Source organism: Aotus nancymaae, unplaced genomic scaffold, assembly GCF_030222135.1.
Source record: "Aotus nancymaae isolate 86718 unplaced genomic scaffold, 86718_ANA_hifiasm-v0.15.2.pri h1tg000010l, whole genome shotgun sequence".
NCBI classification, from domain to species: domain Eukaryota; kingdom Metazoa; phylum Chordata; class Mammalia; order Primates; family Aotidae; genus Aotus; species Aotus nancymaae.
The window spans coordinates 76,178,252-76,205,912 of record NW_026988421.1 but is presented as its reverse complement, the minus strand read 5'-3'; the positions used below and the strand labels follow the sequence as shown (position 1 = coordinate 76,205,912).

Below are 27,661 nucleotides of genomic sequence, written 5' to 3'. Positions count from 1 at the left end.
TAAGTGAAAAAAGCCAGACTCAAAGGCTATATATCATATTCAAAAGGCTATATAATATCCATTTATATGGTAACCTTTTCACATTAGTGGTTGCCAGGAGCTAGCAGTGGGTGTAGAAATTGACTATGAAAGGAAAAAAGGAATTCTGGGAGATGATTGTAATAGCTGCACAACTGTCTGTTAAAGCTTATAGAACTGTACACGGAACTCATGCAGGTGAAGGTCTTTGCTCGATCTGAGGGCTTGGCATGGCATTTCCTGTTCTCTCACCTGTGTGGCTGCAGCTCGGGCTTTTGGCTTGACCCAGCTCAATCTAGGCTTTGGAAGAGCTACAGAAATATCTAGAAGAGACAAAAGTATTGCTGGAAAAGGATACTGGGAAGAGAGTAAGTGATGTCCTTACAGCTGAAAAATCCAAATGAGAGACAGAAATCAAGAACAAGATGCAACAGAAATCACAGAAGAAAGCAGCACTCCTAGATAATGAAAAGCCAGCTGCTGTGGTTGCTCCCATTACAACGGGGTGTACAGTGAAAACCAGTAATTATGAATGGGATCAGTCAGATAAATTTGTGAAAATCTACATTACCTTAACTGCAGTTCATCAAGTTCCCACTGAGAATGTGCAGGTGCATTTCACAGAGAGGTCATTTGATCTTTTGGTAAAGAATCTAAGTGGGAAGAGTTACTCCATGATTGTGAACAATCTCCTGAAATCCATCTCTGTGGGATCAAGTCAAGACTGATACAGTTCTTTTTTTTATGTAGAAAGACGTGGAAAACGGCCAGGCACGGTGGCTTGTGCCTGAAATCCCGGCACTCTGGGAGGCCAAGGCAGGCGGATCACCTGAGGTTAGGAGTTTGAGACCAGCTCGACCAACATGGCAAAACCCGGTCTCTACTAAAAGTATAAAAATTAGCCGAGTATGGTGGCAGGCACCTGTAATCCCATCTACTGGGGAGGCCGAGGCAGGAAAATCGCTTGACTCCTGGAGGTGGAGGTTGCAGTGAGCTGAGATTGTGCCACTGCACTCCAGCCTGGGTGAGAGTGAGACTCTTTCTCAAAAAAAAAAAAAAAAAAAAAAAAGGAAAGAAAGGAAGTGGAAAACACAAGGTGGGATTACTTGGCTCAGGTTGAAAAAGAGTGCTGTTCTTACACTGCTAGCAAAGTAACTGAGACTGGGCAATTTATAAAGAAAAAGAGGTTTAATGGACTCACAGTTCCACGTGGTTGGGGATGTCTCATAATCGTGGCGGAAGGATAAGCAAAGGCTTTTCTTACAAGGTAGCAGGCAAGAGAGCATGCGCAGGAAAACTGCCCTTCATGAAAGGTTTCTCATGAAACCATCAGATCTCATGAGACTCATTCATTTTCATGAGAATAGCATGGGAAAAACCCTTCCCCCCATGATTCAATTACCTCCCACCGGGTCCATCCTACAACACATGGGGATTATGGGAGCTACAATTCAAGATGACATTTGGGTGGGGACACAGCCAAACCATATCAAGTGCAAAGAAAAAGAGAAGCCTTCCTATGACACTGAAACAGATCCTAGAAAGAGACTGATGAATATTAAAGAAAATTTAGGAAGGAGATAATGATATGAAGCAAACCATTAATAAAGCCTGGGTGTAATCAAGAGAGAAGCACATCAAAGGAGACACAGAATTTTGAGACTTAAAAGTCCTTTTGGGAACTGTATTGTGGAAATACTGATGTTTCTAATAAGGAAATATTGGTGAGCTGCATATATAAATTTGACAGCTAACTATTTACACAGCCTTCTTCTAAGTAAAGGCAAAGAATTCTTCATTTCCTACTAGAAGATTTATTTAAATAAAATATGTTTATTAAACACTCAAAAAAATTGTACACCAAAAAGGCTGAATTTTACTGTGTATATCTCAATAGAACTGCACTAGCTTGAATAACGTCCCTGCTCCCTGCCCTAGAAATTCATGCCTATCCAGAACCTGTGAATATGATCTTACTTGAAAATAAGCCTTTGCAATGTAATCAAGTTGAGGTCACGCTGGATTAGGGTGGTTCATACATCCAATATAGCTGATATCCTTATAAGAGGAGAGAAATTTGGATGCACAGATACACAAGGGAGAAGGTCATGTGAAGATGGAAGTAGAGACTGAAGAGATGCATCTACAAATCGAGGAATGCCAACAATTGCTGGTAATCACTAGAAGGTAAAAGAAATACAAGTTTCTCATCCAGAGTCTTCAGACAGAGCAAAGCCCTGATGAAAATGCCTTGATTTTGGATTTCTAGCCTCCAGAACTATGATAAAATAAAATTCTATTGCTGTAGGCCTCCAAGGTGTTTGTTATGACAGCTCTAAAAAACTAAGATTTGATCAAAAACAGTTAAAAGCAAACCAAAAGGAGAAACACCAGATAAATTTCAACAATCACACCCACAAAAAGCTGAAATAGCAGCATTATTGTAACACAAGAAGCAAAGTAGCATTAAACAAGGAAAGTATTAATAAAGATAAACAAAGAATTCTAATTAGTAATCAGAGGACCAATCTGCCAAGAAGATGTACCAATCACAAACATGTGTCTACTCAATAGCCTGAAAATACTAAAACAAAAATGGAAAGCATTAAAAGGAGAAATTGAGACATCTGTAATTATAGCAAGAGATTAACACTACTCTCAGAAACTCACAGATCAAAGGCAAAAATTTAGTAAGGATAAACAAGATATAAATATTATAATTAACAAGCTTGATATTATAGACATACTGCTACCTCAGATACAGAAAATATCTATTCTATTCAAACAAATGGAGCCATCATAAAAACTGATCATGCTGTTGGCTAGAGATTAACAAACTATGGTTCACAGGACAAATCTGGCTAGCTGCCTATTTTTACCAGAGTTAAGAATGCTTTCACATTTTTAAATGGTTGAATTTGAAATGTTTTATCTACACAATAGCCTCAATTTTATGTCTTGCCCCAAAATGCTAAAATATTTACCATGTGATCTTCTAAAGTTTTCCAAACCCTGTTCTAGCCCGCAAAGAAAATATTAACACATTCCAAAGAATTTTCAGAGTATATTGTTCTGATCAATTTAAAAATTAGAAATAAAGTATAAGCCCCATATATCAAGTTATTATTTTTGAAAACTGAAAAAAATTGAAACAAAATAAAAGCATAGGATAGCCCAAGAAAACTAGGAGTTATTAATGTTTAAGTTATTCATATGCCTCCAAAATATTCTGCTCCTTTTTATTAAACAATCTAGCAGTCCAGATTTTTGGAGATCAAAAAGAGAAAAAGCTATTATTTCCATCAAAGCACAAGAGCCTTAAAGATTAGAAATATAACTACAACTGAATCAAATAATAACCATCCCCCCAATAACTCTGACACTACCAATGATTAGTACTCTCTATTGATCCTTGACTAAAATCAAAGTGCCCAAGCCAAAATTAGAAAACATTTGGGCGGGGGGCGGGGAGGGCGGTGGAAGATCATAAAATTGAAAACATTCTCTTTCTAAAAAATACTGAAGAAATAACTTCATGCATGCAATTTTAATGTTTCTTTAGTATTATACATACTAAAGAGCTAACATTTATTGACCAGTGATGGGTACTGTTCCAAGTATTTTGCATGAACATTTATTTAATAAATGCATGGAAGCAAAAATACTACAAAAAATCCATAGCAATGGAACAAAAAATAAGTAATTTATAGTTAACTGACTGTCCGTGAATTCTGGGCTGCTTTACTAAGTGAAGTGTTTTTGCAGTTTCTATGGGTTCTAGTTAAAATTTGTGAACTCTAAATGCAATGAGGATGCTAATACATAATCAGCATTTTATTAAAGATGGATATACATTCCTCTATTCTGAAAGCATTAGAGAACTATTGTCAGCAAACCATCTTCCACTCTTCTTTTTTGACATAGCATAAAGGTAAACTTTTGTTTTAATATTATAATTCTTCCACATATTAACTTGCTAAAAACCCTGTAACAAACTCTATCTTACCCAGGTGCTTCTTCCATGAGTTTGCAAAAACTGAGATCTTCCTATGAGTTCCAGAGCAGCTGCAATGGACATGGACACTTGAAATGACCAACAAAAATGTTTGGCAGCACTGACCAGTCCCTACTAACAAGCATCATCAGTGATGTCAACAAAGCTGCCTTTTGTTTCAGATACACTATAACACAATCACAAGAGGCATCCTAGGAAAGGGAGCAGAGGAAGAGCAGAGAGAGGTTTTCTTTCTTTTCTTTTCAAAAGTTTTTTTTTAAATACAAAGGTATATGCATGAAGAATCATGATACATCATACAGTCTAGAATGTACAACTAAGAACAATTTTTGAGTAATACTCAAAAATTCAACTGTGAAATTTAAAATCTAATAATTCAAGCTACAGTTGAGAGGATTTTGAAAACACAGACTTACAAAATCTGATTTTTTAAGTAAGTGCTTTAAAAGTGAAGTGATCCTCACAGACGGTAAGGGCAAAAACACTTTGAAATAAAAATCATATCTATAATTGGAATGTTGTTATACATAAATATAATCTTTATAATATTCTAAGTAAACAGTATTTACAAATTTTTTTCTGCTTAAATTTTTTATTTACGTATCTGTTATGTCTGTACATATCTGAATCTGGATATCCCTTCCTGTAGGTTTATCACTTAAAGATATTCCTCTTAATTTCTTCTAATTTTTCCACATTTTGATTTTTAAAAAATACCCAACTTCTCAAGCCATCTGTGTTCTGCTATAGTAGAAGAAACTAATTTGTCCTATACCACTAATACATTTTCCTCAGTAATATTTGGATAAAATCTTTCTATATGCAGGTGGGTGCAATGGCACATGCCTATAGTCCCAGCTACTTGGGAGGTCAAAGCAGAAGGATCATTTGAAGCCAGAAATTCAAGGCTGCAGTACTTTATGATCACACCTGTCAACAGTCATTGCACTCTAGCACAGGCAACATAGTGAGACCGCGTTCTTAAAAATAAACGTAAAAACAAACAAACACCTCTCTGCATCCAATTGTCTTTTACTAACTACTTCACATATTTCTATGTTTCCTATTCTCTTTCATTGCTCTATGCTTCTCTTTGTGTTAGTATTATATCCTGCTCTAAAGGGTTTTTTCCCCTTTCTCCTTTTCTATGTACACAAATCTTATCCTTTCGTGTTTCCAATTTTGAAGTCATTTGGATGAATTCCAAAAATAAAGCTGCTGTGATTTTGGCTGAAATTGTATTAAATCTATAAATCATAATGGGAAGAACTGTAGATACACACCATACACTCAAATTGAATTTTATACAATCTTTACACAACACACAATTATACACTCAGATTGTATCTTACATAATCTTTTTGTAACACCTAATTTGTTACCGTTTTCAACATATCATTCTTGTAATTATTTAATACATGTATATTCTCCTAGACTATTAGCTAGCTGTCTTGATTACTACTTTAATATCCATGAACTAAACTAGCATTTATAATACTTAGCCTTCCTATAGAACATAAATTGTTTCTACAAAGTTTCTCAGGATTTTAAAAATAAAGCATCACAAATGTCTCTCAGTAAATTTATTGATAATTTAATGTTTTATTGATATAGTGATAGCTGCTTTATTTACTACTGAAGTCCCAGTTTTATGACTTATTGGCCTTGGAGTCTTGAGCATAGTATTGTTTATCTACTAGAACAGAGTTTTCTTTTTTGGAGGGGAGAGGACATGATCCACAATAAAAATACATTTTGTAACTCAACCAAGTACATATATACATGAATAGGTATGCATTTATGTGTGTATGTATATATCCATGTGTGTAATATAGGGAGATACAAATATATCTCTCTCACTAAAAACAAATTTCACAAAAAAAGTATTTGTCCTTATTACATGTGATGTCCTCTGATGGTTTTATACTCTTTTACTTCATTATCAAAAATTCTAGTCATGATGAAAATTCATTTTAAGACCCACTAACCAGTTTTAACCTACAGCTTTCAGAACAATGTACTGGGTACAGGTAAAAAAATGTGTACTCTTTATTTTTATCTTCATTACTACCATAACCCTTGGTACTGACAGAATAATAATAACTAAACAAATGTAGGTATCGAAGTAATAAAATTAGCTTTCTGGGCAGTTACATAAAATTGTGAGCAATTAAAAACCCTTGACTTTCATGTTACTGCTGTTGCTATTATTAACTGCTAACATGCATTAACTACATCACATGTATCAGATTATGCTGATACATATATCAGCATACTATGCTTAACATTTTAGGATACTATCAGAACAGTATGCTTAAAATGTTATGATACTATGCATGATACTATCTTAGCATTTTATGGGAATTACCTCAGCATTCTTCACAACAGTCCTGAAATAAGAGATATTACAATCTCTATTATTTTTTCTAGGAAATGGCAGCACAGAGAGTTTAAGTAACTTTTCCAAGATTGTACAAGTAGAAAAATTTGCCTGAACCCAAAACTCGACCTTGGAACTGTCGATTCTGATTTTTTCTTTTTCTTCTTTTTACTCTCTCTTTCTTGTTTTGGGTGGGGGGTGGTGGGTGGACAGACTCTTACTCTGTTGCCCAGGCTGGAGTGAAGTGGCATGATCTTGGCTCACTGCAACCTCTACCTCCCGGGTTCAAGTGATCCTCCTGTCTCTGCCTCCCAAGTAGCTGGGACTACAAGCACATGCCACCACGCCCAGCTAATTTTCATAGTTTTAGTAGAGATGGGGTTTCACCATTTTGGCCAGGATGGTCTTCTGACCCCAGGTGATCCAACTGCCTCGGCCTCCCAAAGTGCTGGGATTACATGCATGAGCCACCACACCTGGCCTGATTTTTCTAAATTACATTTATTCCTATTAACTTTCATCATTGAGATGTAGAGATTCAGCATTATCCCAATTATCCCACAACTAAAAAAATTGATAAAATTGTGGTACATATATGTAGAATGGATTGCTACTCAGCAATAAAAAAGAAATGAACTACTGATACTAACAAAACACAGATGGATATTAAAACCATTAAGGTGAGTAAAAAAATTCAGAAACAAAAAGAGTATACATCAATTGGTTCCATTTAGATGAAATTCTAAGAAATATATAACTTTAGAACCAAAAACAGACTACTGGTTGCCTGGGAGGGGTTTCAGAGAGAACTGACTGCAAAGAGAAATGAAGGAACTTTATTAGCTACAGAAATGGTCTATACCTTGAATGTGCTGGTAATTACACAATTGCATATATTCATCAAAATAAACTGTACACTTAAAATGGGTGTGGTTTATCTGAATGTACATTCTGTCTCAATAAAGTTAATTCGTTTTTTAATTCTCCTCTTCACCTTCCTATCCCTTTCTTAATAAGCCATCAGGTGAGACACAGCAAAATAGGTCTCCACCCAAAAAGCCCAGTAGGGAGTTTCAGAGCCTAAGCAGGTTGTAAGAGCATGTCTATGGGGGGAGGTATCTTACCAAGTACACCACATCCCAAAAAGGAGTGAAAACAGCATCCATGAGGGGTGGAGAAACAGCTTGGTATTAGAGTCAAATTTAAGTGGAAAGAATAGAGTGTATGTGCATAATCAACAGCCTGGCATGGGCTATCACCATCAAAGCAGAGTGAAGTGCATATCCACACACAGGATGGCCTGGTGAAGGCTGCCAACACTCACATATGATAAAGAGTAAAGGGCTCAATGCCACGTTTCAGACCCAAAAATGGTAAGGAGGGCATCCATGTGTAGACGCAACTGACGTGCAGTGTCAGAGGCCAAGCAGAGTGAGAAGCATCCATCTGGAGAGGGGGATTGGTGTGGAGTATCAGAGCCCAATGGGCTAACAAGGAGTCAAGAGCTGGAGTAGTATGAGGAAAGGGTATGCAGAAGAGTGGGAATAGCCATGCTTGGGGATTCAGAATCTTAGCAGGATAAGGAGGGCACCCCCTAATATGCATAGCCCAGCAAAAGCTATCAAGCCCAAGTGGCTTGAGCAGAGTAATAATACAGAAGAAATGACAGCTGTAGTAGGAAATTGTCTACACCCAGGAGAATTGATCAAATAAGTAAACATGTTAAGAAAAGTGAAAAACACTTTTCTCATTGCCAAATAAGGGAGTTTATAAATACGTAAAAGGAGAAATGCTATACTTAGACTAGAACTGAAATTATGGCTACAAACTCATAGTTTTCAATATCCGTAGATACAGAAATACAGTCACAAACATATATAAAAATACCTTCGAATGCACACACACACTCACATACCCTGAGATGGCTTAAGAGCACTGATACCCCAAAAGCATTAAGTACACCTAGCCCCCAGATCTTAGCTTCTAAATACCATTCCCCACTAAAAGTAACACAGGGATCTTTGAAAACAATGGTTGTTTTCAGCTCAGGATATGGAAAATACTAAATTAGCCTGGGGCATCTTTTTTTCCACTTCTAAGTTCAGGTGTACATGTGTAGGACGTAATAGGTAAATGTGTGCCATGGTGTTTTGCTGCACAGATCATACCATCACCCAGGTATTAAAGCCCTGCACCCATTAGCCATTCTTCCTGATCCTATCTTTCCTCCCACCATGCCCCACAGGCCCCCACCAGGCCCCACAGGCCCCAGGGTGTGTTGTTATACCCCCATGTGTCCATGTGTACTCATCATTTAGCTCCCACTTATAAGTGAAAATATATGGTGTTTGGTTTTCTGTTTCTGGGTCAGTTTGCTAAGCATCATGTCTACGGCTCCATCCATGTCCCTGCAAAGGACATGATCTCATTCCTTTTTATAGCTGCATAGTATTCCATGATATATAAGCACCACATATTCTTTATCCAGTCTATCACTGATGGACATTTAGGTGATTCCATGTATTTGCTATTTTGAGTAGTGCTGTGATGAACATACATGTGCATGTGTCTTTATAATAGGATGACTTATATTCCTTTGGGTATATACTCAGTAAGGGGAATCCTGGTAATTAAACTAAAGAGCTTTGGGTTTATATTGCTTTGGGTATTTCTGCTTCTAGGTCTTTGAGGAATCCCAAGCCGTCTTCCACAATGGTTCAACTAATTTATACTCCCACCAATAGTGTAAAAGTGTTCCTTTTTCCCCACAACGTATCCGTTGCTTTCTGACTTTTTAATCATAACCATTCTGACTGGTGTGAGATGGTATCTCATTTTGCTTTTGATTTCCATCTCTCTAATGATCAGTGACATTAAGTTTCTTTTCAGACATTTGTTGGCCATATATATATCTTCTTTTGAGAAGTGTCTGTTCATGTCCTTTGCCCACTTTTTAATGGAGTTGTTCTGACTTTTTCCTGTAAATTTGTTTCAGTTCTTTATAGATGCTACTTGATATTAGATCTTTATCAGATGGAGAGATTGCAAAAATTTTCTCCCATCCTGCAGGTCATCTGTTTACTTTGTTGATAGTTTATTTTCTTGTGCAGAAGCTCTTTAATTAGATCCGATTTGTCTATTTTTGCTTTTGTGGCAACTGCTTTTGGAGTCTTCATCATGAAATCTTTGCCCATGCCTATGTCCTGAATGGTATTGCCTAGGTTTCCTTCTGGGTTTTATATAGCTTTGGGTTTTTCTTCTAGGATTTATATAGTTTTAAGTCTTTAATCCATCTTGACTTGATTTTTGCGTATGATATTGTGTAAGAAAGGAGTCCCGTTTCAATTTTCTGCATATGCCTAGCCAGTTCTCCAAGTACCATTTATTTAAAAGGGAATCCTGGCCGGGCACAGTGGCTCATGCCTGTAATCCCAGCACTTTGGGAGGCCAAGGTGGGCAGATCACCTGAGGTCAGGAGTTTGAGACCAGCCTGGCCAACATAGTGAAACCCTGTCTCTACTAAAAATACAAAAGATTAGCTGGGCATGGTGGCAGGCACCTGTAATCCCAGCTACTCAGGAGGCTGAGGAAGGAGAATTGCTTGAACCCAGAAGGCAGAGGTTGCACTGAGCTGAGGTCATGCCATTGCAATCCAGGCTGGGCAACAAGAGCAAAACTCTATCTCAAAAAGAAAAAAAGTGGGGGGTATCCTTTCTCCATTGTCTGTTTTGTCAGGTTTGTCAAGATCCAATGGTTGTAGGTATGTGGTCTTATCTCTGGGTTCTCTATCCTGTTCCATTAGTCTATGTGTCTGTTCTTGTTGCAGTACCATGTTGTTTAGGTTACTGTAGCCTTGTAATATAGTTTGAAGTCAAGTAGTGTGATGCCTCCCCAGCTTTGTTCTTTTTACTTAGGATTGCCTTGGCTATTTGGGATCTTTGTGGTTTCATATGAATTTTTAAAGTTATTTTCTAATTCTATGAAGAATGTCAGTGGTAGTTTCATGGGAATAGTATTGAATCTATAAATTACTTTGGGCAGTATGGCCATTTTCACAATATTGATTCTTCCTATCCATGAGCATGGAATGTTTTTCCATTTGTTTGTGTCCTGTCTGATTTCTTTCAGCAGTGGTTTGTAGTTCTCCTTGAAGAGGTTCTTCACTTCCCTTGGCAGCTATATTAATACCTAGGTATTTTATTCTTTTTGTGGCATTTATGAATGAGAGTTCATTCAAGATTTGGCGCTCAGCTTGCCTGTTGGTGTATAGAAGTGCCAGCCATTTTTGCACATTGATTTTGTATCCTAAGACTTTGCTTAAGTTGCTTATCAGATTAAGAAGCTTTGGGGCTGAGATGATGGGGTTTTCTAGATATAGAATTATGTCATTTGCAAATAAAGATAATTTGACTTCTTCTCTTCCTATTTGAATACCTTTTATTTCTTTCTCTGGACTAACTGCCCTGGCCAGAATTTCCAGTAGTATGTTGAACACGAGTGGTGGAAGAAGGCAACCTTGTCTTGTGCTGGTTTCCAAGGGGAATGCTTCCAGCTTTTGCCCTTTCAATATGATATTGACTGTAGGTCTGTCATATATGGCTCTTATTTTGAGGTATGTTCCTTCAATACCTAGTTTATTCAGTATTTTTAACCTGAAGGAATGTTGAATTTTATCGAGGGTCTTTTCTGCATCTATTGAAATAATCATGTGGTTTTTGTATGCAGTTCTGTTTATGTGATGAATTGCATTTATTGATTTGTATATGTTAAACCAGCCTTGCATCCCAAGTATGAAGTCTACTTGATCATGGTGGATAAGCTTTTCAATGTGTCGCTGCATTAACACTGCATTAACTTTGCCAGTATTTTGTTGAGGATTTCTGCACTGATGTTCATCAAGAATACTGTCCTGAAGTTTTCCTTTTTTTTTCCTTTTTTTAATCTCTGCAGGTTTTGGTAAAAGGTAACACCTGAACAGTTTCTGAGGATTAAATGGTAGTAACGTATCAATGTTTTTAACTTTGCCAGTATTTTGTTGAGGATTTCTGCACTGATGTTCATCAAGAATACTGTCCTGAAGTTTTCCTTTTTTTTTCCTTTTTTTAATCTCTGTAGGTTTTGGTAAAAGGTAACACCTGAACAGTTTCTGAGGATTAAATGGTAGTAACGTATCAATGTTTATTTCCTGATTTTGGTGACTATATTGTGGTTATACCACAAAATATCCTTAATTATAGGAAATACACACAAATATTTGGGGGTAATGCACTTCGGCAGGCAACTTACTCTCAGTGCTTCAAGAAAAAGAAAGATATTAAAATGTAAAAAAAGTACTTGAAAAGTTTTTCTATCAGTAAGACTTTTGAAAAAGTTTAGTATTAAAAATGAAATGGAAAACAAATTTCTTTCAACTCATAAAGGGTATACACAATAAAGATAAAGAAGATATCTCACTTAAGCACTGAAAGCATTCCTGTTAAGATCAGGAGCAAAACAGGAACAATTCAATATTTTATTGAAGTTCCTAGCCCATGCATAAGGCAAGGAAAAATACAAACATTGACAAAGAAAAACATAATTGTCATTATTGCAGCTGACATGGTACCTACATTAAAACTTCTCCCCAAAAATCTGTAGATAAATTATTATAATTAATAATTGCATCAATGTTGAAGACAAACTCAATAAACACAAGTCTATGGCATTTCCATATACTAAGAATCCATTAGAAAAATGACAGCACTAAAAATAACATAAAACTTTCAATACAAGGAGTAAAAAAACTGTATAAGACTTTTATGGGAAAAAAGTATAAAACCTTATTTGAAAACATTTATTAAAGCTAAAGCAATGAGCTTATATATTATGTTCTTGATTACAAAGTCTAAGGATAGTAAACTGTCAATTCTCCCTGAAACTGATCTATTGGTTCAATGCTATTCCCACCACAATTCCAAAAGAGCTTTCACAGAACCCAACAAATGATTTCAACATTTTATGGAAAAACAAAGGACTATGATACTTTTGTAAAGATACTTTTGAAGAAAAGTAAGATAGGAAACCATGTTGATGTCATACTAAGCAACAGTTAAAATATACAATTTGACACTGGAATAGTGTCACATATAATGGACATCTAGTTTATTAAAGCACAGGCATTGTGTATCAGAGGAAAAGGAATGAACTCTTGACTGGGCACAGTGGCTCACGCCTGTAATCCTAACACTTTAGGAGGCCGAGTCGCAAAGATCGCATAAGCCCAGGAGTTCCAAACCAATCTAGGCAACAAAGCAAGACACTGTCTCTACAAAAAAATAAAAAACAAAAATAGCCAGATGTGGTGGTCTATGCCTATCTATAGTCTCAGCTACTCGGGGGGATCAATTGAGCCCAGGAGGTCGAGGCTGCAGTAAGCCGCCACTGCACCACTTGCCCAGTCTAGATGACAGAGCAACACTCTGTCTCAAAAACAAAAAAAAAAGAACTCTTCATACTTTAACCCCTGAATCCACTGATCACCCACAGATAAAAACAAGTGGACCTCTACCTTATACCTTAAAGTAAATGAAAATCAATTCCAAGTTATTTGAGATTAATTGCGAAGGTCAAAATTCTTAATTTTTTTAGAAAAGAATAGAGTATTTTTATGACCTCAACAAGAAAGGATTTTCAAACAAGGATTTCTAAAAGTACAAACCACAAAGAAAAAATTTGATAAATTCAAGTATATTAAAACTAAGAACTTTTGTTCATCAAAGGATATCAGAGAATGAAAAAGCAGTGTACGAAATGGAAGATAATATTTGTAACACATATAACCAATAAAGTACTTACATCTAGAATATACAAAAATCTCTCTTTCTCTCATATACACAAAAGACAAGAGCAGGCAACAAACATTCCATAAATATACAAAGAGGTTCAACTTTATTAGCAGTCAGAGAAATGCAAATTAAACAATTAAATGTCACTATATTCTATCCACATGACAAAAATTCAGAAGTTGGATAATATCAAGTTTGCATACATGTGAAATAATGAAAAACAACATCTACTACTTGGGGGATTAAGGAAAACAGTTTGGTTTTTTTAGAGTGAAATATTTCTTTGTTTCAGGACTCAGAAATTCCAATTCTGATTAGACACTCCAGAGGAACTTTCTCACAGTTGTACCAGGAAAATGTTCATAGCAGTACTATTTGTCAGAGTCAAAAAAAACTGGAAACAAACAAAATGGACATCAAGAGTAAAACAGACAAAGATACTATGGTTTGTTCACAGATTGAAGCACCAATAGAGAAATGAAAATTAATGAAACAGAGCTAAACATAAATGAACGTTTTTAAAAAGTTGAATGAAAGAAGTCACAGAAGAATACTCACATTATAATTTCACTTATATAAAGTTCAAAAAGAGCCAAACCTTATATTCACAGAAATACAAACACAGATGGTAAAAATGAGAAGGAAAACTCTAGACTCTGGAAGGAAAGGTACTGTAATTGGGAAGGAGCATACAGGGAGCTTATTAAGGTCCTATTTCCTAACCTAGGTGGTTGGGGTACAAGCTCCTTCACATTCTAAGTTAAACTGAACCTTTATGTTGCATGTATTTTTATTATGAATATTTAATAAACTATTTTTTTTTGGAGTGATAAGAAAAGCGGAGGGATAGGGAAGCATGCATACTCTGGCTTTTCTTTGGTTCTCTGCTACCAAGTGGCAAACATTCCATAGCCTCTTAGCTCTTAGTGAACCCTACTTAAGATGATGCCACTTCTAATATTCCATTACCTACTATTGCTACTACCCCCAGCGCCCCTACACACAGAGAACAGGATAATTATGTGAGAGAAAAATCACTGGTTTGATTCTAGATGTTGGAGGGGAGAGGGAATAATGAAACTAAACATTTGCATATCACATTTGACAGTTCATAAAACACTATTATATACTCCTTTATTTTTATCACCAAAACAAGCATCCTGAAGTAGACAGAACATAAATCATAGAAATCAAATATTTTCCAATGCAAATAAAATGCTAGAAAGAGGTATCATCATGCCTTTCCATCACTCCATCTTAAATTCTTCATTTCTTATTGCAAGGTCAAAACAGATGCTAAATGTGATAATATGACAAAAGAAAACAAAAAAATAATGAAAAGAAATGAGACGGGGGGAAAGTGGATGGGTATAACTATGTTAGAAAACCTTTGTACTATCTACTAAAGCTGAATACTTATCTAACTTATAACTAACCCAGTAATCCCACTTATAGGTATAAATATAATAAAAATGCATACATATGTTCACCAAAAGACACATACTAGAATACAGCAGCAACACTGTTCATAATAAACAACAACAAAAGGAAATCTGTCTAAATGTCTATCAATTATAGAACAAATGAAATAAACTGTGGTATATTAACACAATGGAATACTCTACAGCAATGAGAATGATGCAAAAAAATAGACGACTCATGAATATAATATTAAGCAAAAGAAGGCAGACATAAAACAAGTATATCCTATAAGATTTCATTTCATTTCAAAGTTCAGATACAGATAAACTCATCTATATTTTCAGAAATCCACTGGCCACCATGACAATGGGCAAGCAGAGGCCTCTGTTCTAGTAATGTTTCATTTTTGCTAGATGCTGGCTACACAGGTATTTTCAGTTTGTGAAAATTCATTATGATACACACTTATTAATCATGCCCTTTTCTGTATGTATAATAATATGCTTTGATAATAAGTTTTTGAAACAGGGTATAGAGACTTAAAGAGACAAGATAACATAAAAAATTATCTTTTTCATCATGTCCCTATGTTCTTCATATCAGGATCAAAATTCTTATTCAAAATTTCTAAATCAAGCAATAAACTGTATAAAGGTGCTAAGCTAAAATCATTAGAAAGCTCTGAGTTTAAAATGTACTCTACATTAATATGCAACTGGGTGACCTTGCAAAACACAATTAAATTTCAGTCTCAGTTTTCTGACCATTAAAATGGAATTACTACTGTTGTCTTTCTTATCCCATAATGATGTTGTGATAAGTAGAATGAGGTATACAAAAGAGCTGTTTAAACTATAAAGTAACCTTGATTTGAGTAAAACCACAAATAAAAAATAGATCAAAGGCCAAATACAATGGTTTACAATTTTTAAATTTTTGTGTGCAGTAGGAACTTTGTTCAAGTGAACTCTTAAACAGAGTAGTATTTAATAAAACAAAGATTCCTTTGCTTGGGTTTCTTTAAGGGGACAAAGAATGATGGCAGAATGAATGCTGTAGGTTACCTTCACACTCTCTTCTCCCTGTTGTCCCTCAAGGTATCTTCTAGAACACCACTGTGTATAATAGGCCTTGGAGTCATAGAGATTAGGGTAAAAAAAAATCCTGGTTTTATCACTAATTAGTCTTCTGAGCCTAATCCTTTTCAACTATGAGGGTGAAGCCAATATCACCTGGTTTTTGGACTAGAAATAATGTATAACAGAGAACCTAGAAAAATGTCCAAATAAACTTAACAACTTTAGCCTAAAATTTGGATGTATGCAACAGCCTCCAACTACTATGACTTAGCTCACTTCCTCTGCTATTCACTTTCTTCAAATCCCTTACAGTAATTTTTAAAAAAAATAACAATTTGGCCAACTCACTTGTCTGGCTTACTACTGCCAACAGAACAATGCCCCAGCTAAATTTGTGGCACACAAGGCCCTTGACAAGCTGCCCTAAATCAATCTATCTCTTCTGCCTCTTCTCTAGCATCCTACATTTTAAAAAATTATTATTATCCTTTGAGTTCTGGGATACATGTGCAGAATGTGCAGGTTTGTTACTCAGGTATACATGTGCCATGGTGGTATGCTGCACCCATCAACCTGTCATCTACGTTAGGTATTTCTCCTAATGCTATCCCTCCCCGAGCCCCCCAACCCCTGATAGGCCCCAGTGTGTGATATTCCCCTCTCTGTGTTCACATGGTCTCTCACTTATGAGTAAGAATATACGATGTTTGGTTTTCTGTTCCTGTGTTAGTTTGCTGAGAATGATGGCTTCCAGCTTCATCCATGTCCCTGCAAAGGACATGAACTCATTATTTTTTAAGGCTGCATAGTATTCCATGATATATATATGTGCCACATTTTCTTATCCAGTCTAGCATTGATGGGCATTTGGGTTGGTTCCAAGTCTTTGCTATTGTGAACAGTGCCTCAATAAACATACGTGTGCATGTGTCTTTATAGCAGAATGATTTATAATTCTTTGGGTATATACCCAGTAATGGGATTGCTGGGTCAAATGGTATTTCTGGTTCTAGATTCTTGAAGAATCACCACACTGTGTTCCACAATGGTTGAACTAATTTACAGTTCCACCAACAGTGTAAACACATTCCTATTTCTCTACATCCTCTCCAGCATCTGTTGTTTCCTGACCTTTTAATAATCACCATTCTAACTGGTATGAGATAGTATCTCATTGTGGTTATGACTTGCATTTCTCTAATAACCAGTGGTGATAAGCTTTTTTCATGTTTGTTGGCTGCATAAATGTCTTCTTTTGAGAAGTGTCTGTTCATATCCTTTGCCCACTTTTGGTGGGGTTGTTTTTTTCTTGTAAATTTGTTTAAATTCCTTGCAGTCTAGATATCAGCCTTTTGTCAAGATATATAGATTGCAAAAATCGTCTCCCATTCTGTAGGTTGCCTGTTCACTCTGATGATAGGTTATTCTGCTGTGCAGAAGCGCTTTAATTTAATTAGATCCCATTTGTTAGTTTTGGCTTTTGTTGTGATTGTTTTTGGTGTTTCAGTCATGAAGTCTTTGCCCATGCCTATTGTCCTGAATGGTACTGCCTAGGTTTTCTTCTAGAGTTTCCATGGTTTTAGGTTTTACATTTAAGTATTCAATACATCTTGAGTTAATTTTTATATAAGGTGTAAGGAAGGGGTCCAGTTTCAGTTTTCTGCATATGTCTAGCCAGTTTTCCCAGTACCATTTATTAAATAAGGAATCTTTTCCCCATTGCTTGCTTTTGTCAGGTTTGTTGAAGATCAGGTGGTTACAGATGTATGGTGTTATTTTTGAGGACCCTGTTCTGTTCCATTGGTCTATATATCTGTTTTGGTACCAGTGCCATGCTGTTTTGGTTACTGGAACCTTGGAATATAGCTTGAAATCAGGTAGTGTGAGCATCCTACATTAACATATCCAGTTACTTAACTAATCACTGGATAAGACACATACCTTTTAAGAAACCTTTTTTTTTTTCCTTCCCAGAAATAATAAGGTATGGAGAATTAGAAATGAGAAAGGCCAGGTGTGGTGGTTCATGCCTATAATCCCAGCACTTTGGGAGGCCGAGGCAGGAGAATTATGAGGTCAGGAGATCGAGACCATCCTGCCCAACATGGTGAAAGCCAGTCTCTACTAAAATACAAAAAATTAGCTGGGCATGGTGGTGTGCGCCTGTTGTCCCAGCTACTTGAGAGGCTGAGGCAGGGGAATTGCTTGAAACTGGTAGGCAGAGGTTGCAGTGAGCCGAGATTGTGACACTGCATTCCAGCCTAGCGACAGAGCAACACTCCATATCAAAAAACAAACAAACAAAAAAGAAATAAGAAAGCACAAATTTTTTTAAAAACACACAAAAAAGAAATTACATTCTCACCATCCAGGTAGTATCACTACTAACACCTTAGTGCATATCCCTCTAGAGAAATATACAGATGTAGATATAGATAGATAAATGATCATAATGTACATACTGCCTTATAACCTGCTTTATTCAGTCAACAATCTCCCCTTTCCATTTTAGTAAATTTCCATCTCCTCTAATATACAAGCCATATTCAAATTTCCCCAACTAATCCAAAATGTCCTTTATAGCTGATCTGTCCAAATCAATATATAATTCAGTTTCATATCATATCTATTTGTCCTTTACATTTCTTTTAATGTAGCACTGTCACCTTCCCCCACCATCTTTTTAGGACACTAAGAAGCTAAAGAGATCTTACTAATTTTCCTACTGAATATCCAACCTTCCGAATTTGTCTTCCTCTCATTCTTTTATCACCACATAATGTATGACCCCTTAAGGTTAAAACTCTGGGAATGAATTGAAAGTCTGTGGAGGAAATGAACATTTTCCCAGTCTTATACCTTATTCCAAACATAAAATCAGGTTTCTTTTTAAGATAAATTACAACCAGTTCAGAAGGAAAAACCTTTCGTTCAGTAGATGCTGAGGCTTCACTGATACCCATCCAACACCATAACATAAAGCCAGCCAGTTCACAAGCCTGGCCCATGTACAGAGTCCTGAGTAAAAAACTAAGAATCATTATAAACGTGAAGAAATACTCCAAAAGAAAAAGAAATAAAAATAAGCATAAAGAACAAAATGATCATTTAAAAAGAGAAAGAATGCAGGGAATCAAAGAATTCTCAACAAGAACAAACAGAGATTCACTACTCAACATAGTTCTTGAAAAAAACAGTTGAATAATATGAATAAGGAATAGTTCTTGGAAATTGAAAATATGATTGCCAAGATAAAGAGTTAAATAAAAATAAAGAACTGGAATATCAAGTTGAGAAAATATACCAGGAAACATAACCAAACCCAAATAAAACAAAAAACATGTAAGAAAAAATAAAAAGATGAAGAGATTTAATTCAGAAGTTCTAGTTTCTGATTACTGAAGATTTCAGAAAGATAACAGAGAAAACAGGGGAAAGAGAATAATCGTAGAAATAACAACAAAATTTCACACTACATTAATCTCCTAAGAGCCTACTAACTGCCAAAACATCAGGTGGAAAACAACCAACCAACTAAAACAAAACTCAAATCCAAGGACATCACTGTGAAACTTCAGAATGCTAGAATTAAGAGATTTAAAATATCCCAGAGATAAAAACAGGCAAAACACAATGTACAATGGACCAGAATGTAGTCTAGACCTTCCAAGGGCTAAATGAGATCCTAGAAAAGCAATGCCCTCAAATTTCTAAGGGAAAACTCTCTTCTGTGACAACCAAACTATTTCATGCCAACCAAACTTATTAATATCAATCAAATGTGAGACCAGAATAGAGATTTTCAGCAATGAAGTAACTTAAAAAGTGTGCCATTCATTAATCCTCTCTTAGAAGTAAAGATATATTCCAGCAAAATGAGAAAATAAACTAGGAAGAAAGAAGACATGCTATCCAGGAAAGAATGTATCCAATCCCAGATTATAAAAAAAAAAAAAAAAAAATTCCAGACTATGTCCCTCCATGACAGCTCTAGAGAAGCTTTGGACAGTAACCTGTTCAGATGAGAACAGGTGGACTGAGGTGGAGAGGGGGCCAGAAATACTGTTTTTTTCATTAAGCCTTTAAATAGTGTATGAATTTTTTTTGAAAACTATGTATACGTATCACATTGATTTTTTTAATTCAGTAAAATCAGAAACAAATTTAAAGAGGCAATGACATAAAATTTTGAACTCAGTCACCTTTTAACTTCTATTAGCATTTGAGAAACTTTAAAGATGACCTAAAACGATGTTGCAATTTTCTTCTCATAATTTTGTTGTCATCACATAAACAAAAAATAAAGTCAATTTTATGAGTGTGTAGTACCTAAGATTTCAGAGGCCATAATAACAGAAAAGAGCCATTAAGAGATTTACAACTTTATATAAAGAATCTCAAAAAAACACTTTTTAACTCTTATGGTACCAATCATTGGTTACCAATTCACCTATTACTACCTGAATTATGCTACTTCTTTCATTATTAGAGGTGGGTTGGTCTTATTAGCTAATATTTAGTCATGCTTCATGATTCAGGGCAGTACACCCAAACACAAAAGATGGTACATGGTATAGCTAGTACAATGATTGGTTCACAGTGGATATCTGACATATTTTACCTATTTCCCACTATTCCCTACCACCTCTTCCCTTTGACACTAAAACTCCTAATCAAAAAATCATCTCCCCAGACCAGCCAGCAGAAAAACACTATATACTAATGCCTATTTTCTAGTTACAGTTAAACTAGGTTGTAAGCTCAATGTCTGGATAATTCAATCATATAATCTATTTCTACCTCAAGAGAAGTCAAACATTCTCAGATGCAAAAAGATTCTCCACTTTTTTGTTCTTTAGCACAGAAAAGTTTCTTTTTAAAAAAGTAGTCATATATCCACAAGACTGGAGAGTAGTACAGAAAATCCATAACTGAGTAACAGAAAACAATTTACCTGACTTTAACAGAATATTTACATTCACCATCATTTCTAACACAGAAGCCAAATTTCACTTCAACTAGCCTTTCGTGTGCATATATCGTGTGTTTGGTTTTCATGGCCACCAGGAATTATAAGACAGAAAGCAAACTGAGCAGCAAAGTCAGGCTGTTCTTTCTCAACTGTAGTTTTAAGCTAATGTTGGCTATTGTACAACGTATAAATATAGATTTAAAACCAAACAAAAGGTATCTATAACTTAAAATTAGTGTTTTATTCCTTGGTTTTCTGCTATACATCTGACCTTGTCTGTAAGTGCTAAATGCTTAAACAAAGTAAGTGCTACTGAATCAGATGCCAGGTTCCAACATCAGCTTATCCTGTGACTTTGGACAAGTGACATCACTGCTACGAGTCTAGACTTTCTCAAAAAAAAAAAGGCTGGAGAATATTAAACTTGAATGTTCCAAACAAAAACTAAATTATATAATTATATAAGCAAAAATTGTTGTTTATTATTTGCCACTTAGCTCAAATCAGAGTAGCAGTCACTGAATACTGAATGCCTATTATGCTTCGGGAATTGGATTGGCCAATTTACAACTACTATTTCTAATTCTATCAACAACCTTACAATGTAGGTATTATGGAAATGAAGAAACAGAAGCAGACAGTGGCTTACCAAATATTATACAATTCATAAACGCCAGGGACTGTGTAATGAGACCATGATGCAATATCCCACAGGTTTTTTCCACACAACTTTCTATTATGTACTATTTACAGGCACTATTGTACAGAAATCTAAAAAGACATTAGTAACCCAAGTAACTATTTTTAAAAAGTAAATCCATTTTACAATTCAAAATATCACAGCTGGAAATGTTCATTATGTACTCACCTGATGCAGGAGACGTTTGAGTTTGAGTAACTGAGTTTTTACAGCAGTGCAATCCTGAACCATGTGTCGAAGGGTCATCTCATCTAGTATCACTGTATTTTCTGGTACATCAACAAACATCTTCTGAGCCTGGAAAAAGGGCATCCCTCCATAGCTTTCAAAATGACCCAAAGGAGATTCTCTATAGGGAGAGCCTCTGGAAGGGCAGGAAAGAACGTGGAGGGAAAACATATACAATTTCAGAAATAAATAAATAATGAAATTATTGCAGTGATTATTACAAATCATTTACCATTATCACCAAGCCTCTGACTTGTACTCACCTCAGTCACTAAATGTGAGTACACAGTTTCCACACAAGGCATAATCAGCTCTAGTTCATTAAAACAATTATCTTCTATATTCTCCATCCTTTTTGTATTTTACACATTAGATGAATAAACCTTCTTTAGGAATCCGGATAGAAACAATACTCTGGAAAGACCTTGTCTGAAAAAATTAAACTTATTCTTCCTTTTCTGCACTGACTGTTGTTCATTAGTTTTTGACTTTGACCTCTCAAATTGTGCACTTTTTTTAGCCCCATAACGATGCTATCAACATTAACTCTCAGTTTGTACACATCCTTGGATTCCCATTTCTTCAGAGTCCCAACAGGCAGTTAAGACAATTTTTTTATTTTTTATTTTATATTATTGATAAAGCATGTTTTCCAACAAAGTTTAAATAAGCTTTTATAAAGGTTTTCTATACACAACATATTTCCTAATCTTACAGTGCATTAAAAAATCTACTCTCAGTGAAAGCCCATCTCTATTAAAAATACAAAAATTAGCTGGGCCTGGTGGCACACGCCTGTAATCCCAACCACTCCAGAGGCTGAGGCAGGAGAATCCCTTGAACCCATGAGGCAGAGGTTGCAGTGAGCTGAGATCGTGCTGCTGCACTCCAGCCTAGGTGACAGTGTGAGACTCCGTCTCAACAACAAAAAAAACTACTCCAAAAATTGTTACATTTCCCTTCAGATTCATACAATAACATACATGCTGAATAAGAAAAAAATTGGCGGGTGAATCACGAGGTGAAGAGATCGAAACCATCCTGGTGAACATGGAGAAACCCCGTCTCTACTAAAAATACAAAAAATTAGCTGGGCATGGTGGCGCATGCCTGTAATTCCAGCTACTCAGGAGGCTGAGGCAGGAGAATTGCTTGAATGCAGGAGGCGGAGGCTGCAGTGAGCCAAGATCGCGCCATTGAACTCCAGCCTGGGCAACAAGAGCAAAACTCTGTCTCAAAAAAAAAAAAAAAAAAAAAAAAAAAGAAAGAAAAAAATTAAAAGTAATGTGTTTCATAGGACTAAAAACAAAATATTTTAACCAGAAGTTATAGTTATAGCAATTTAAAAATTGATACCTTAATTCCAGTTGGTTCTTAAATTGTGATGAGAACTTTTTTTTTTTCTTTCTAAGACAGAGTCTTACTCTGTCGCCCTGGCTGGAGTGCAATGGCACAATCTGGCTCACTGCAACCTCTGCCTCCTGGGTTCAAGCAATTCTCCTGCCTCAGCCTCCTGAACAGCTGGGCTTACAGGCACCAGCTAATTTTTGTATTTTTGTAGAGACAGGGTTTCACCATGTTGGCCAAGCTGGTCTTGAACTGCTGACCTCAGGTGATCCATCCCCCTTGGCCTCCCAAAGTGCTGGGATTACAGTGTGGGCTACCGCACCCGGCCGAGAATTTCTAATATATGTGAAATTGCTCTCATTCTCTCTCTCTCTCTCTCTCTCTCTCTCCCTCTCTCTCTCTCTCTCTCTCTCTCTCTCTGTGTGTGTGTGTGTGTGTGTGTGTGTGTGTGTGTGTGTGTGTGTGTAGTCAGCTAGTTAGCTAGTAAGTAGAGACGGGTTGCCTAGGTTGGTCTTGAACTTCTAGCAAAATGTCAATAAATAAGACAGTGAAAAAATATTCTCTCCAATATAATGGCTATTTTAACATCAAGATTAAATTCTTAATGTATTAAATATGCAAAAATCCCAATGCATTAAATTTCAACCATATTGAAAACATAGAAATATGGTTTCTACCAAATTTTCTAGCTTTTGACAAATGTTTCCAAATCTCTGAATTCTCAAATATTCAATATGAGGTCAATTTTCACAAGATTATTTTTCTCTGAAACTAATTCTCATACATTCTCATAAGTACTTCAGGCCTTTCTTTTAACCCAAGAAAAATATTTTTAGAAATTTTTAAACTGTTGCTCTTGAATCCTATTTATTTTTCAACTTCTTCCCTTACCACACATGCCTCCCTCAGAGTGGCTTCTTAATTCATACCTAATTAACTGAGATTCCAAAAGTATGCTAAACTCTCATCTCCAAACCACAACCTCTGGGGAGTCTTTGCCAGTTTCTCCATTCTGCCCTCCACTGCACACTTGGTCTAGATAATTCCTCTTCATCTTAAATTAGTTGACACTACTTCAGAGAACACTTCCTTAAATCCCTTAACGCAGTATTTAGCACTTCCAAAGCTGTTTTTACAGAGACCTGTATACTGTGTCCCATTACAGTATTTATTACAATATATTTTGTTTGCAATTCAGGCCAAATTATAAACTCCATGAAGGAATTAACTGTGTACTGCATCTGAGTTTTGGTTTTTTAGTTTACTTTATTCAGGATTTTTTGCTTTTTGTTTGGTTGGTTTTTTTTTTTTTTTTTTTTGGTTTTTTGTTTTTTTGATTTTGTACTGAATGGGTAAGGAACATGTATTTTAACCACTAGAATTTTTTTAAAAAGCTTCTATCTCCAAGATTCTAAAATTCTGTAGCTGTCCCATGACAAAAGCACTGCTTTAGAATTATAATCTGAATAGTTAATAATCAAGTTAAAACATACTTCTTATTTTGCCAAGTGAGAGATAGATAAGAATCAGATATGGAATATGGACATATATTAAGCTGATATAAAGGTGATCCAAATGCATGGAACTAATACATTTAAAATGTTTTAGGAAGAGTCAACAAGTCTTGTTCACCAACTGAAACAAAGAACTGACATCTAGAAAAGCCACAACAGCCGCTCTCACCTCAGATTTAGATTTAAATCCTATCTGACAGTAACTAGCTATTGAAAATATTTATTATCTTTGGGCCATAGTTTCTTTAACTCTCAATGTTCTCTACTGCCCACTGGACAAATTTATATGCTTTTGGTTGTATTTCAAATACCTCCACCATGAGATTCAAAATTAAACCTGTATTTACCCCTAGTACTGAAATGCTGCTTTCTTCAGAAACCCCTTCCTGATCCCCTCAACTAGATAAAACTATCATTTTGTGATCTTTAATTTCTTTCACAGCATAAATACTTATCAACTCTAATTGGATTGTAAGCCCTTTGAAAAAAGAGTCACATCTTATTCATTTTAATGTTACATTTGAGTTCAAATTCAGTTGCCACTTACTAGCTACACAACACACAGGGCAAGTTACTGAATCCCTCTATGCTTCATTTTCTAGATTATAAAATGGGCATAATAACAATACTTATCTGCTTAGATTAGTATAAGATTTAAATGAGATAATATACGTTAAAGTACTTGGAGTAGTACATAATATACAGTAAATATTAAATAAAAATAACTTACTATATTATTATCAATAGTTTCCAACCTCTTTATCTTGAAACATTTCTTCAAATAGAAGTATCAAAAGAATACTATAATGAACAACAATATACCCTTCACCTATATTTACCAAGTGTTAAAATATTAACACATTTGCTTTGTATCCATGTATATGTTGCTAAACCATCTGACAGTAAGTTAAAAGTGACATAAAATCCCACTGAGAGGAACACATGAAGTTTTCTGAGGGAAAAAAATGAATATAACTGAGAAATCTAAGAGACAGAAAGAGGCAAAGATGGAACAGAAAGGAAAAATGTAACAGGGATTACTTTCAGAAAATTAAAAGGAGATTGTGAAGATAGGGAGGGAACACAGGAAAGAAAGATAATGAAGATTTTAATATCAGAATTTGAGATTTCAGATTCTGAGGTGATGATGCAGTTCCCACATAAGAAAATAAATTTTAGAATAGGAGGTAAAATCACTTTCTAAGACTAAAGACACAAATCCAAGGGCAAATGTGTAAGAAGGGTAATAAAAAATAAGAGATGAAGGGAGAATTACTGGCCATAATATCCCACATTAAGTTAACAGGTATAAATTTGTACTTCTGTATAAATTTTAACATTCAGGAATTTCTAACAGAAAACTCCGGTAGTGAAAGCAACAAGAAGACTGCAAAGCTGTTGTGGCATGAACACACTAGAATGCTGGCCATGTGTCAGTGAAGTGAGATCTTATGTGGCCAATCATAGCCCAGGCAGGCAAGTAAATATGAAGAAATGAACCCTTAGAGATACAGGCAAAGGCAAAAGTAAGTTCAGCGGTTACAGACGCATGAGAAATGAAAGCCCACTGTCTCCAATATTATCTAATATTTTTTAAGTGCTGCCAATAAAATCAAAAAGAAAGAAGAATAGGATGCAGACAAACTACAGAAAAGAATCTTGAAGAGATAACCTTTACCCACTTAAACTGAATTCACATATAGTTAAAAAAAGAAAGAAAAATAAAGCATGACAAATGAAAAGAAACACTTCCAGAATGACAGAGATTTCTAAAACTCCATTCTTCCATTAAAGCACTGAGAACACTGGCAAATCTGTCAAAATCAACTTTTTCAAAACTCTAAAAATCAGCCAAATGCTTACAACAACTAAGGAGCATTTAATCAATAAACACTGCTCAATCTCAGAAAGAACAGCAAGTTTAAGGCATTTTAATTTATCCAATAGTCACGCCCATCTCCTTAGCTTTGCAGTAACTTGAGAACCAAAAGCCTTACAACAAGCATGGCAGCTGTGAAATCCAGCAGTTACCAGGGACTGGGAGACAAAACAGGTTTAGAACTCTCCAAAAAGCACCACTCCCAAAGAACTGCTATGATTTGATCTGTCTGGCAGCTCCCTAGAAATAGCCCATTCTCAGAAGTTGATTTGAGCTGATTCAAAGCTTGTTCAGTAATTCCCTTATCCCTAGTGCACTGCTTAAAATCTCAGCTGTCTGAAATGGCAATATCTATTGGGACAAACAAGCAGCTGAACAGAAATCATAAAATGAAAACTTGAGGAAAGTAATGTCCACAAGAGGCTTTGAAATGCTCCAATATAGTCTTGGGAATAGAAAAGAACATCTGCATGTGTAGGTTGTGTACATGCCAAGGAAATACCAGAGAATTCCCTAATCTTCCACCTTTGGCTAACTTTGAAATTCTGAACAAGCAGGAAGTGAAGGCTAAGGTAGAGCTGCAAACTACTTACAGGGACTTCAGGTGTACCTAGGCTGCAAACTACGAGGCAAACACACAGAGCCCCCTGGTGAAGGCTGAGAGACTTACTAGTTCAAGAAATTCAATGAAATCTCCATCCAACCATTAGCTGACCAGTAACCAAACCAAGCAAAGACTTCAAATATTTTTTTAAAATACAGACTTTTTATAGAATCGTCTAGAAAAGTCAGTAAACCACCACAAAAAAGAGAAAAAAAAAAAAACAAAAACAAATCCTGGCCAGGGAGAAATCTGATTTAAGTAGTTTTCACATTATTTGTATTTATCTTTTTCATTTTTTTGAGACAAGCAAGGAATGATGCTCATATATTCCCTTAGTTAAGTGGCTAGAGCAAAGTGGGGAGAGGTAGAAAGAACTTAATGACCAAATGTGTCCCAAATTTGATGAAAAACATCAGTCTGCATATCTAGGAGGCTCAACAAACTACATATACGATAAACTAAAAGAGAGGTGCATTATAATTTAACTGTTGAAAGCCAAAGAAAAAGTGAAAATCCTTAATGCAGAAAAAATGGGAGGGACTCATCATGTGGAAGACATGCTCAATAACATTAACAGCTGATTTCTCATCAGAAAACATGGGGGTTAAAAGATTACAAGGAACGCTGTCAATCAAGAAGTCTACATCTGACAAAACTATCCTTCAAAATAAAAGAGAAA

The 27,661-nt window shown here is 35.7% G+C and overlaps 1 protein-coding gene and 1 pseudogene across 7 annotated transcripts in view; one reads left to right on the top strand and one right to left on the bottom strand.

Moving 5' to 3' along the window:
- CCSER2 (coiled-coil serine rich protein 2) overlaps positions 1 to 27,661 on the bottom strand; it is a 211,706-nt gene that overhangs the window by 63,653 nt on the left and 120,392 nt on the right. For all 7 annotated transcript variants that reach the window (XM_021672267.2, XM_012438996.3, XM_012438997.2 and 4 more), the window contains one exon: positions 21,579 to 21,774. In XM_021672267.2, the coding sequence (XP_021527942.2) occupies positions 21,579 to 21,774 (196 nt within the window). The remainder of the gene's footprint in view (positions 1 to 21,578; positions 21,775 to 27,661) is intronic.
- LOC110568590 (calcyclin-binding protein-like) lies at positions 126 to 1,265 on the top strand (annotated as a pseudogene).